General features: G+C 54.4%; 1 protein-coding gene across 6 annotated transcripts in view; it reads left to right on the plus strand.

The window, feature by feature from the left end:
- The window catches only part of MPRI (myosin phosphatase Rho interacting protein), a 152,116-nt gene that overhangs the window by 113,940 nt on the left and 24,920 nt on the right, over nt 1–13,256 (plus strand). For 4 of the 6 annotated variants that reach the window (XM_071082408.1, XM_011757223.3, XM_011757224.3 and 1 more), the window contains 3 exons: nt 3,517–4,087; nt 6,312–6,428; nt 9,180–12,986. In XM_071082408.1, the coding sequence (XP_070938509.1) occupies nt 3,517–4,087; nt 6,312–6,428; nt 9,180–12,986 (4,495 nt within the window). The remainder of the gene's footprint in view (nt 1–3,516; nt 4,088–6,311; nt 6,429–9,179; nt 12,987–13,256) is intronic. The other 2 variants (XM_011757227.3, XM_011757226.3) reach the window with 1 other exon arrangement.

Raw genomic sequence — 13,256 nt, forward strand, 5'->3', positions numbered from 1 at the left:
TGTCCTTCTGTTGCTCAAGTTCCTGTCCCAAGCACATCAGAACAAACATTTCCGGTTCTTTTCCTCTTTTAAGCTCAGGCGTTTTCATCTTGCGGGTAGTGTGTATGCTGGTCATTAGAACTGGGCTTCGGTGGAGAATCTTCCATCTGTGTCAGCAGGCACCTGGCCAGACCAGCCTGAGCCCCACAGTCGGTGCTCTCAGGCCTTGAGCTCTGCTGGCATGAGGATGGCCCTGTGTGCAGCATCCATAGGCCACCCAGCACTTCTTTGCCTTGGCCACCTTCTCACCTCACTCCTACGTCTATTTGATTTCTGTGCAGCCAAGTTGAAAAACTCTCCTGTGTTAGCATTCTGTGGTTCATGCGCCTCAGATTTTGCTTTGGGCTTTCTTCCTCCTGCCCTGAAGGTTAAAGACCTAGCTCTCATTTTAAAAGAAAGTGGAGAATCAGAAGACTCAGACGTCTCCCAAAAAAAAAAAAGCAGGGAAGATTGCAGAGTGGGGGCTGGTCCTTTGAGGGCCAGAACTCTGCTGTTCCCACCTCAAGGCTTCAGAGCCTCCATGCATCTGAGCACCTCTGGTGCCATTTCTCAGGTCATGTGACGTAGATTACATCTCAAATGTATTTCTTGTGCTGTGGGTTAGGCTGCTTGGGTATGGCAGTGTCACAGCAGGGGCTGTCCTTGGAAGCTTTGACCTAAAGGCATGTTCTTTTTTTTTGAGACGGAGTCTTGTTCTGTCACCCAGTCTGGAGTGCAGTAACGTGATCTTGGCTCACTGCAACCTCCACCTCCTGGGTTCAAGCAATTCTCCTGCCTCAGCCTCCCAAGTAGCTGGAATTACGGGCGCCCACCACCATGCCCGGCTAAGTTTTGTGTTTTTAGTAGAGACGGAATTTCATCATGTTGGCCAGGCTGGTCTTGAACTTGTGACCTCGGGTGATCCACTTGCCTTGGCCTCCCAAAGTGCTGGAATTACAGGCATGAGCCACCGTGGCTGGCCTAAAGACACGTTCTGTATCCAAACCTTTGCCTTCTTCCTGCCGACTCCATACCTCTTTGCCTAATTGATTATTTTCTTTTTAGTCCTCTTTTCTGTGTCTGTCATTTGTTCATGACTTCATTTATTAAACAAACACTGTCTAGTAAGGTCAAGAGGCCGTGGCCAGGACAGGTTGCCCTCTCTCTCTCAGGATCCTGTTCAGAGAGCTGGCTTGTTGGTTAGGGACAAGTCCTCTGCATGCACAGCCAGTAGGAGGCACCCAGGGCTGCCGAGGCTTTCCCCCACCCTCCAGTGGCCACATCCTGTGGTGGCCTCAGCTACTGCCTCCATGGTTCTCCCATCAGGAGCAGACACCCAAGCTTGGCAAGCTAAGAACTCTTTTCCAAGCACCTTTAGGAAGCCCCCAGAGCAAAGTGAGAAAGGCCCCAGCTTCTTTGCCCAGGCTGTTGGCAGCAAACAGAGCTTATCACAGGGGTCCAGGACGGGGAGTGGTGGGCGTGCATGTGGGTGGCTGGCCTGAGGTCCTCTGCTGCCCCTCTTCCCCGCCAGGCCTGGGCTCGGTGCTGTAGATGGGCCATCCTGGCTGGAAGAAGTCAGCTTTGGGATGTCCCAGGGCAGGTGTCAGGAATGCACCTGTGCACATGCCTGTGCCTGCACACGGCTCAGGAGAGGTGCCTCCACACTTGAGTGCCTGCTTGCCTGTATGCAGGGGCCTTGGGCCCAGGGAAATGAATGAGGAGACAAGGGTTTTGCTCTCCTATGAAAGCTGACCTGGCAGTTGGCCTCCTAATAACTACTTCATAATCTAGCGTATCTGTGTAGTCTGGTAGAGTGCTCACCCTCTACCAGTTTGTTTTCAGTGTTTCTTCTTCCTCTGTGTAGGCTTTTATTATTTGAGGAAAAATGTGAGTTTTTTAGTGCTGCCAGGCAAAATCACAAGGAGGCATGAAAACAGAAACTGCAGTTTCAGAAGCTGCTGTCCTCATCCTGCTCTCGTCGCCTTCTTGAAATGTGGGAGTGGGGAAGTTGCAGGGCGCTTCCTGCCTTTAGTGCTGGAGGAGCCTTGTGGGGAGGTTTCTCCTGGGGAGTGCGGCAGGTTCTGGTGTGGCTGTGACTTTGGCGGCTGTCAGGGCCCAGCTGGGGGCCTCCGTGCACAACCTGCCCTGTGTGTCATCCTGACACTCTCCATGGCCAGAGATCTGCCCTGTGTCATTTTCCTCCAGATGTTAGCGTACTCTTACAGTGGACACCTGCAGATCCCCCTACTCTGAAGCACTTTGCCTGTCACCCGATTGCTGCCTGGACGGGTGACCCTTGCTCCAGGTGGTGATGGCAGCCATTTCCTCTTTTCGTTGGTTCTCTCTTTAAAGACTCCTTTCCTTTTGGACCTGACTGAAACACATGTGCTCCCTGGAGCTCCTCCTTGGGCCCTCACTGTTCCCAGGTGGGCTTGCAACTGCCTTCTGAGGGCCTGGGTGAGATTAAGGGCCACTCAGTCAGCCTCGTACCAGCTGGCAGTCTCTAGGGCCTATCCCTAGAGTCTACAAACCTCTGTCTCAGACACTCCAAGCCTCCTTGACAAATTGCCATCAGCAATGTCCCTGTTCCTCCGCTGCTGCAGACGAGGCCTCCCCAGGAATCTCTGCTTCTAGCAGATGGGGACTAGGCATGGTGGATTCCTTTGGCAGACCTGGCTTTGCCATGAGCACGACCTGCGCAGCTTATGTCCCGTTGCTGGCTGCTGCTTGCCTCCTCAAGGTGGCGGGTAACCAGCAGCTGGATTGGGCTTTTAAAACATAGATTTAGGACGGGCACAGTGGCTCATGCCTGTAATCCCAACACTTTGGGAAGCCAAGGCGGGCGGATCACCTGAGGTCGGGAGTTTGAGACCAGCCTGGCCAGCATGGAGAAACTCCGTTTCTACTAAAAATATAAAATTAGCCAGGCATGGTGGCACATGCCTGAAATCCCAGCTACTTGGGAGGCTGAGGCAGGAGAATCACTTGAACCCAGGAGGCAGAGGTTGTGGTGAGCCTAGATCGTCCATTGCACTCCAGCCTGGGCAACAAGAGTGAAACTCCATCTCAAAAAAAAAAAAAAAAAAAAAAAACTGATCATGTTACCTGCTTATTAAAAGGTAAGCCCTTCTAGAGAAGTGCTAGTTTTCCCTCATTTTGTTACCACTGTCTAGTCCAGGGATGCACAGAGGCAAGGCCTCACCAGGCGAGTACAGTGGCTGTGCCCAGGTGTAGCCTGATGCAGTTCTTGGCCCTGAGCAAGGCAGGGCTGGCCCGTCCTGCCTGTGAGGCTGTGGGAGTCCTGGGACTCCCCTGGTTCCATACCCTGGCAAAGGGGCCACCCCAGTGAGCCCCTCACAGCACCTCTTCAGGGATTAGGATAGAAAAGGATGTGGTGCCCACAGGGGCTGGGTCGTGGCTCAGCATTGCCAGCTTCTGCCTGGCAGGCCACACCAGAGTCACCCCTGACAGTCTTATGTCCATCCTCCTGCTCCACAGCTCGTTGCCAGAGGAAAAAAACAAGAGCAGCTCCTCTTTTGAGACATGCCCGAGGCCTACTGAGAAGCAAGAGGCAGAGCCGGGGGAGCCGGACCCTGAGCAGAAGAGGAGCCGCGCACGGGAGCGGAGGCGAGAGGGCCGCTCCAAGACCTTTGACTGGGCTGAGTTCCGTCCCATCCAGCAGGCCCTGGCTCAGGAGCGGGTGGGTGGCGCAGGGCCCACTGACACCCATGAGCCCCTGCGCCCTGAGGTGGAGCCTGGGGAGCTGGAGCGGGAGCGTGCACGGAGGCGGGAGGAGCGCCGCAAGCGCTTTGGGATGCTCGACGCCACAGACGGGCCAGGCACTGAGGATGTAGCCCTGCGCATGGAGGTGGACCGGAGCCCAGGGCTGCCTGTGAGTGACCTCAAGACGCATAACGTCCATGTGGAGATCGAGCAGCGGTGGCATCAGGTGGAGACCACGCCTCTCCGGGAAGAGAAGCAGGTGCCCATCGCTCCCGTCCACCTGTCTTCTGAAGATGGGGGTGACCGGCTCTCCACACACGAGCTGACCTCTCTGCTGGAGAAGGAGGTAATAGCCTGGGGCCAGATCCTCCCCCTGCTCCCAGCAGCCTTTCCAGAGCATCAGCTATAAGCTGTGGCCTTAGGGGTTCATCTACACAGTCCTAACCTCGAGGGACTTGCAGACCCCTAGGGGAGACAGACGCACAGATGAGTCCTCATAGTTGAGGCAGACCTGAGAGCTGTGGGAGCGTGCCAGTGCGTGCAGGACAGGGAAGGGGGCCTTCCAGGCACAGAGGAATTCATCCCATGGTGCGGGCCACTGCCATTGAGAGGCAGGCGGCGTTGCAGGTCCCCAGTGGTTTCCTCGCTCTGACTCCCGATGGCAGGAGGGGCGTGAGCAAGGTGAGGCTTTTGCGTTAGGCAGCCCTGGCTTGGACAGGTCAAAGCTGGAGGCAGAGATCAACCCCAGGTGCTCTTACAGTGGCTTGGGGATGGCTGATCAGATCTAAAGCCAGGGGCATCCAGCAGGAGATGACAGCTGGGTCCCAGGTCATGAGGATGTGAAGCAGAAGGCAGTGGTGAGGTGGGGTAGGCCGTGGATGAAGGCTGCCCTGTGACTGTCACTCCTCCATGAGGCCCTCAGTGCACCTGGGTACAGAGATGAACAAGCCGGCCCCCAAACTATAAAATAAGATGTTATTTCATTGAAGTGTATCCAGAAATGCAGTCTGCAGAACTACAGCGGTGGATTTACATGTCTGGACAGGGAGTCTCGTAACCAGGGACGTATAGCATTACGGTTTTTGTGGAACTCCCTGTTTCACTCTCAATTTAGGGACAGTTTTCAACACTGTGTTTCAAATATGTTCTCTTACGTAAGTAGTTTGTTAAAGATTTGCCACTTGGGTATGCCTTATGCTTCTGATCTTTTTTGTATTAACTGTATGAGGCTGAGTTATCACCAGCACTAATACTTGTACTTTTTCATTTTCCTCATCCATTAACAAATAACAAAGGCAAGATGAAATAAAATAACAGTTGAAACTCACATTACTTCAAGCTACCAAAATGGACCAGCCAGCAGGTGACACACTGGTTCAACAATCTGAGGGGGTCAGTCTTCACTGTTTGAAAGTCAGGGGTCAGCTGGGCGTGGTGGCTCATGCCTGTAGTCCTGGTACTTTGGGAGGCTGAGGTGGGTGAATTACGAGGTCAGGAGATCAAGACCATCCTGGCCAACATGGTGAAACCCTGTCTCTACTAAAAATACAAAAATTAGCTGGGCGTGGTGGCATGTGCCTGTAGTCCCAGCTACTTGGAAGGCTGAGGCAGGAGAATCACTTGAACCCAGGAGGCAGAGGTTGCAGTGACCTGAGATTGTGCCATTGCACTCCAGCCTGGCGACAGAGCGAGAGTCCGTCTCAAAAAAATAAAGGAGGTCTCCCCGCCTCTCACAGCACAGCCTGGCAACAACCTGGGCGGCACTGGCGTGACTGCCCACTACACACGTAGCTCCACTCAGCACGAGCTCTGGAAGCAGGATGGGTAGCCCTGCACACAGCCAGGCATCAGGAGGCACCTGGGAGGTGTGTGGGGAAGAGGTGGACGGATGAATGAGTAGCTGAAGCTGTTGAAAGCAAGAAGAGTATAAAATAGCTTACTCATGAGTGTCCACACCTTGTTTGAGAGAACTGCGGGAACCGTTTTTGCAAACAGAACTTTGTGGAATCCATCATGTAAAACTGGTCAAATGGAGTGGTTTCCGTTGAGACCATTGTGGGCCCTGGAGTGAGGCCTGCTTGAGGCCACCACTCGCAGTGGTCCATGTAGAGCCTAACCTGGCCTGTGTGACCAGCTGAGGACACTCACAAGGACCCCATGGGGTGGTCTTCCTCTAGATACAGATGCAAAACCCTTGTTCCCCAGTGGACACAGCCCCCTTCTCAGAAATGAACACCCCCTATGGGCCTTGGTGCCTGTATAGGGCGTGCACGTTGGAACCTTGAGCAGGTGTGGGAATTATGTGGACACCCAGGGCTGCCTGGAGTAAGAAGGATAAGGTAGTTCCTTGGTCCCCAGAGGGTACGGAGTCTGTCATTGTTACTGATGGCTTGCATTGGAACCTTCACTTCCAAATGCTGCTGGTAAAGGCCATATCAGCACATTTGCTGAAATGTGGAGACTCCAAAACTCTTGGGCCGCATGGAAGACCAGTGAAAGAGTCTGTGCTGGGCAGCTGCTTTGTTTATCGTTGTCATTTTGCATAAAAGTGTATGTCTTTTTGCCAACAGCTGGAGCAGAGCCAGAAGGAGGCCTCAGACCTTCTGGAGCAGAACCGGCTCCTGCAGGACCAGCTGAGGGTGGCCCTGGGCCGGGAGCAGAGCGCCCGTGAGGGCTACGTGCTGCAGGTAGGGTGGAGGGGCTGCTGTGGCCCATGGTGCGCTCAGGAGCTTCAGTGTGAAGGGTTCATGCTCAGGCAGGCTAGGAGTGTGCAAAACTTGGCTCAGCAGGGGCCGCCTCCTGGGAGCTCACACCCCTGGGCTCTTCTGCCACAGGACTGGACTCTCAATGTGCTGGGGCCCGGGGGGGTGGTGTTTTTCCCTCCTGGTATGACATTTTGGGGAATCTCCCTGAAACCTCTATATCTAAGGACTTTTTTTGGTAATAAAATCATTGTGGTGCCCTTTCCCTTTGACTCTGAAAGTAGCCAATGTACATTTATTATGAATACCATACATTTGCATGTGATTTCTCATAGTTTTCACTATAGTAATATTGGGCCTGTTGTACAGATTGAAGACATTGAATCACACAGCAAGTCCGGTGCCTGCTTACAACCAACAGCAAGTCAGTGACAAAGCTAGCACTGGACCCCATTCCCATCTGTGTTTATACCACATCTGCAGGCAGACTTGGGGCTCTTACCACTACTAGTCCAACCCCGGGATACCTCCTCTGAGATCCTGTACCACAGAGCCCTGGTATAGGGGTGTCACAAGGCTGGAGCTAACCTGGTCCGAGGGCAGGCCTGTGTCTGCTGACTTTCTTGCAGTGTGCCAGGCCCTGTGCCAAGTATCGGGCATGAAACAGATATACTCCTGTCCCCATTGAGCGGTAGGGGAGATTGTGATAGGAAGATTGATACATAAATACTGCAGGAGAAGTGAAATGGGGTACCAGAACAGGGAGCCTGAGTTCTCAGCAATGGCTGAGGGTATAACATTAGAATCAGTGTCCTCGGTTCAAGACTTGGCCCTGCTACTGACCCCCAAAGCAAGTGCATGTGTCCCCTCCTCTACAGCGGCAGCCTACTGCCTGTGTAGACTTAGACCCAGGGATCCCTGAGGGCCCTTCCAGCTCTTAGACCCCGAGTCTCTGTCATGTATTGAGTGTCTACATTTCCAGACCGTAGTGCGCTGACCTTGGTCTGAGTCGTCCCAGGCAGCAGGTGAAACGGGCACTCAGCTGGCCTCTGACCATAGTCTGCCTCTTTGCAGACTCTCTGTAGTTTCTTCTCATGCGTGCTCCTTGGGCCTTCTGTTCCTCTCTGCCCCACGTTCCCTAGACTCTCCTCTCCAGCCTCTTCCGCCATAGTCATTGCCATGCCCAGTTCAGACCTGGTGACGGTGGGCCTCCCCGCCAAGGTCATTTGCACTTGCCCTCCAGGTTTGAGGAGCATCTTTTTAATTCTTGATTGGGCCTCAGCCTGTAAGAATGGTGGTAAAGATACAAGTTCAGCATGCCAAATTCAAAAATCTGAAATGCTCCAAAATCCAAAACTTAACGCTGACATATGCTCAAAGGAAGCGTTTACTGGAGCATTTCAGGTTTTGGATTTTTGGATTGGGGATGTTCAACCAGTAAGTAGAATGTAAATATTTTAAAATCCGAAATAGTTCTTGTCCCAAGTATTTTGGATAAGGGATACTCAGCTTGTACTAGCAGTGGACGTTGCACATTGCTAACCTAGGAACCTGCCTCTTTGTCTAACTTGGATAATTGCATGAGCCTACACTGAAGCCCCTGTTGGTCAGCACTGGGCAAAGCTGGTCTTTAATACCTTTTCCCTAAGTCTAATAACCTGTGACTTTTCACCACCCTTTATGCTTTGGAAATGCTTTTAATCACGACTCAGAATGCACAGGGGGTCTGTGGGGTTAAGGGTCAGGAGCCAGCTGCTGGGGTGGGTGCTACACTAACTGCTGGGAGGAGCTTGCATGGTTTGGACATTGAGCGTGAAGTGTAACTTGAACTTAACATAACTGAGTGTCACATCTGTGGCTTCCCCGGCCAGCAGACCGAGAGGGAGCCACAGGCAGGCCAGATTCTTAGGCTGGGCTCAACTCACTCTTGTTTGTGTTGTTTTTCCCTACATTAATGAGTTCTGTCTCTGCATGCCTTTCAGTGTGGGGAGTTTTGTTTCATTTACGTTGTGTTTTGTTTTTGCATGCTTCACTTTTTCTCATTTTGAACTCCACAAAGGTTTGTTTGTTTTGTTGATTATTGTATTTTACTCCATGGTTTCCGTTCCCCCCTCGTTTTGTCTTCTTACAGGTAGAGATTAGTTCTTCCTGTTACTCTAGAGGACTGACTACACTTTACACAGGAAAATGTTTGGATGTCACCTTGCTGACATCTCCCGAGCGTTACCTTCCTTCCTTCTCCTCCTGTCTTAGAAGGAAGTGGCATCATTTACCTACACCTTACGTCCTGCGCTTGTTTCGGATTTGTTGTCAAGACTGCATACTTTTTGTTTTGTGAAACAACAGCTGCAGGTGCTCTGCTCCTCCCGCCTGTCCCTCTTCCTGGCGCTCTCTTGTCCTTTAGTCTTTGTTTTGCTTCTCAGTGTGTTCCATTATTCAGTTTTGTTTGGTTTATTTCTCCTAGAAGCTATTTGGTTAAAGCTGTTTTCTGATGTTATTGTCCATGTTTTCTGTTTACCTGGAAGCAGCTACTTACTAAAAAAAAAAAAAAAAAAAAAAAAGAAAGAAAAAAGATAATTTGTTGGATTTTTTTAATGGGAAAAAAGATAAAGTTGTGCAAAGGATAAAAGCCAAAGCCATCAAGGAGCTTTCTGTGGTTGTTCCTGGCCAGAGGTGTGACACTCAGAACTGGGAGGCCCGAGTGTTACTAACCAGTATTTAATCGGTTTTTTTAAGACTGAAGTGGCCGCCTCCCCATCGGGTGCCTGGCAGAGGCTCCATAGAGTCAACCAAGACCTTCAAAGTGAGCTTGAAGCCCAGTGCCAGCGCCAGGAGCTGATTACACACCAGATTCAGACCCTGAAGCGTAGCTATGGGGAGGCCAAGGACACGATCCGACACCACGAGGCTGAGATCCGGAGCCTCCAGGCACGGCTCAGCAATGCGGCCGCCGAACTAGCCATCAAGGAGCAGGCGCTGGCCAAGCTCAAGGGCGACCTGAAGCGGGAGCAGGGCCGGGTCCGCGAGCAGCTGGAGGAGCGGCAACACAGCGAGGCAGCGCTGAGCAGCCAGCTGAGGGCTAGCGAGCAGAAGCTTAAGAGTGCTGAGGCCCTGCTCCTGGAGAAGACGCAGGAGCTACGGGGCCTGGAGACACAGCAGGCGCTGCAGCGGGACCGGCAAAAGGAGGTCCAGAGGCTGCAAGAGCGCATTGCTGACCTCAGCCAGCAACTGGGTGCCAGTGAGCAGGCCCAGCGGCTGATGGAGGAGAAGCTGCAGAGAAACTACGAGCTGTTGCTGGAGAGCTGTGAGAAGGAGAAGCAGGCATTGCTGCAGAACCTGAAGGAGGTGGAAGACAAGGCCAGCGCCTATGAAGACCAGCTGCAGGGCCAGGCACAGCAGGTGGAGACCCTGCAGAAGGAGAAGCTGAGTGCCACTTTCGAGGGCAGTGAGCAGGTGCACCAGCTGGAGGAGCAGCTGGAGGCGCGAGAGGCCAGTGTGCGCAGGCTCGCAGAGCACGTGCAGAGCCTCTGCGATGAGCGGGACCTCCTCAGGCAGCGGTTCCAGGAGCTGACAGAGCGCGTGGCCACATCCGATGGGGATGTGGCTGAGCTCCGGGAAAAGCTGAGGAGAAGAGAGGCCGACAACCAGAGCCTGGAGCACTCCTACCAGAGGGTCTCCAGCCAGCTGCAGAGCATGCACACTCTGCTGAGAGAGAAGGAGGAAGAGCTGGAGCGCATTAAGGAAGCACATGAGAAGGTTCTGGAGAAGAAGGAGCAGGACCTCAATGAGGCTTTGGTTAAAATGGTTGCCTTGGGGAGCAGCTTAGAGGAAACAGAAATTAAGCTCCAGGCAAAAGAAGAGATTTTAAGGAAATTTGCAAGTGAATCTCCAAAGGACATGGAAGAGCCACAGAGTACCCCTGAAGAGACAGAAAGGGATGGCACTTTGCTCCCAGGCCAACCAGTCCAAGTCACTAGGGCCCCTCTGGGCCTCCCACACACAAGGCTCGAGGATGAGGACGAGGACCTGGGGGCTCCTCTGGGGGAGGAATACGGTGACGGCAGCCCCAGTAGGGAAGAGAGCATGGTGCCCCCAAAGTCAGTGGAAGTTCTTGACAGGGAGGGCCATCAGCAGGGCACAGCCAAACTCGACCAGGGGGCACCTGGTGTTAAAAGGCAAAGAATCCGGTTCTCCACAATCCAGTGCCAAAGATACATTCACCCCGAAGGGTCCGAGAAGACCTGGACCAGCAGCACATCTTCCGACACCAGCCAGGACCGGTCACCCTCAGAAGAAAGCATGTCCTCAGAGCCTGCACCCAGTGTACTGCCTGCACCTGGCGACTCTGACACGTACCTCTCTATCATCCACTCCCTGGAGACCAAGCTCTACGTCACAGAGGAAAAGCTCAAAGATGTGACCGTGAGGCTGGAGAGCCAGCAGGGTCAGAGCCGTGAGGCACTGCTCGCACTGCACCATCAGTGGGCAGGCACCGAGGCCCAGCTGCGTGAGCAGCTCCGTGCCAGCCTGCTCCAGGTTGGTGTGCTGGCCTCCCAGCTGGAGCAGGAGAGGCAGGAGAGGGCCAGGAGGGTTGAAGGGCATGTTGGAGAGCTTGGGGACTTCCAGGTCAAGAACAGTCAGGCCCTGATGTGCCTGGAAAATTGCCGAGAACAACTGAGATCTTTGCCTAGGGCCAGCCAGGAGGATGAGCAGGACGCACGTGCAGCCTCCCTGGCCAGTGTGGAGAGTGCGCTAGTCAGCGCCATCCAAGCCCTACGGCACTGGCCAGCCCCAGCCGTTGGCGGGGCCCATGCACAACTGGAGACAGGTGGCACCGAGGAGAACGGGAAGCCTGCCTCCCTGCAGCAGTGCCCCCAGCCTGAGCTGACAGAGCAGGAGCGGGTGAGGCTTCTTTCTGACCAGATTGCTCTGGAGGCCTCGCTGATCAGCCAGATAGCAGACTCCCTGAAGAACACAACATCAGATGTCTCCAGAATGCTCCATGAGATTTCTTGGTCAGGACAGCCACTGATGGAATCTGCTGGGGCCCCCGTAGACACCTGGGCCCAGAAGGTGCTGGTGGACGGTGAGTTCTGGAGCCAGGTTGAGTCTCTGAGGAAGCACTTGGGGACGCTGGGAGGAGAGGCAGTCGGTGCCTCAGGAGACGGGCAGCAGAGCATCCCACAGGGCCTGGCCCCCATCCTGGCCAATGCCACGTGGGTCAGGGCAGAGCTCAGCTTTGCCACACAGTCAGTGAGGGAGTCATTCCACCGCAGGCTGCAGAGCATCCAGGAGACCCTGCGGGGCACCCAGACAGCCCTGCGGCAGCACAAGTGCCTGCTGGGGGAAATCTTGGGAGCCTACCAAACCCCAGACTTTGAGAGAGTGATGCAGCAGGTCTTGGAAGCCCTCAGGCTTCCAGCGGGCCATGAAGATGGTGTGCAGCTGTCCTGGGACCTGAGACCCTTAGGAGAAGTCCTGGGCCGAGACTCAGACGGCTCTCAGGAGCCCTTCCATGTGTCTGACCAGAGCCCTGGGGCCTTTGTTGCTATTCAGGAGGAGCTTGCCCAGCAGCTGAAGGAAAAGGCCAGCCTCTTAGGGGAGATAGCTGCTGCCTTACCATCTCTGCCACCTGTGGAATCGCTGAGAGATTGCCAGAAGCTTCTCCAGGCATCACAGAGTCTCTCATATAGCACTTGTTTTGGAGGCCTCGGTCAATATTCTTCATTGTTGGTTCAGGATGCCATTATCCAGGCCCAGGTGTGCTATGCGGCCTGCAGAATCCGGCTAGAATATGAGAAGGAGCTCCAGCTCTGCAAGGAGTCCTGGCAGACCCGGGAGTCCTCCTGCTCAGAGCAGGCACAGGCAGCCCAGGCCCTGAGGGAGGAGTACGAGGAGCTTCTCCGCAAGCAGAAGAGTGAGTACCTGGATGTGATCGCCATCGTTGAAAGGGAGAATGCAGAGCTCAAGGCCAAGGCTGCCCAGCTAGACCATCAGCAGCAGTGTCTGGAGGATGTGGAGAGCAAACACAGCATGAGCATGTTCACCCTGCGGGGCAGGTATGAGGAGGAGATCCGGTGCGTGGTGGAGCAGCTGACCAGGACTGAGAGCACACTGCAGGCTGAGCGCAGCCGGGTCCTGAGCCAGCTGGATGCCTCGGTCAGAGATAGGCAGGACATGGAGAGGCATCATGGCGAGCAGATACAGACCCTGGAGGACAGGTTCCAGCTCAAGGTCCGGGAGCTGCAGACAATCCATGAGGAGGAGCTGAGGACCCTGCAGGAGCACTACTCGCAGAGCCTGAGGTGCCTTCAGGACACCCTCTGCCTCCACCAGGGGCCGCACCCCAAGGCCCTGCCGGCCCCTGCCCCCGACTGGCAGGCCACCCAGGGAGAGGCTGACTCCATGACTGGACTGAGAGAGCGCATCCAGGAGCTGGAGGCCCAGATGGACATCATGCGGGAGGAGCTGGGACACAAGGACCTGGAGGGCGACGTGGCCACACTGCGCGAGAAGTACCAGAGGGACTTGGAGAGCCTTAAGGTCTTAACGCCCCATTCAGTTTGCAAAGCAGATCCTCCTTGATAACGGGGTGGGTGTGGGGATGTCTGGCTCAGCTACTGTGCAAGCAGAATTGAGGGGATGTGCTGCTGTCCCTCTGCTTGCTGACCATGGTGTGGTCTCAGCAGGGCCTGGGCCGTGGGCTTAGCCTCTTGTTCGGCATCCCCCGGCGTCCTCCACCAGGAGAACTAGCAGGAGGGCCGCCAAGGTCCCTGGTGGGAGAGGAGCATGTAGTCTTTCCAGCATTTCTCT

The sequence above is a fragment of the Macaca nemestrina genome, chromosome 17 (assembly GCF_043159975.1).
Source record: "Macaca nemestrina isolate mMacNem1 chromosome 17, mMacNem.hap1, whole genome shotgun sequence".
Taxonomy (NCBI): Eukaryota; Metazoa; Chordata; class Mammalia; order Primates; family Cercopithecidae; genus Macaca; species Macaca nemestrina.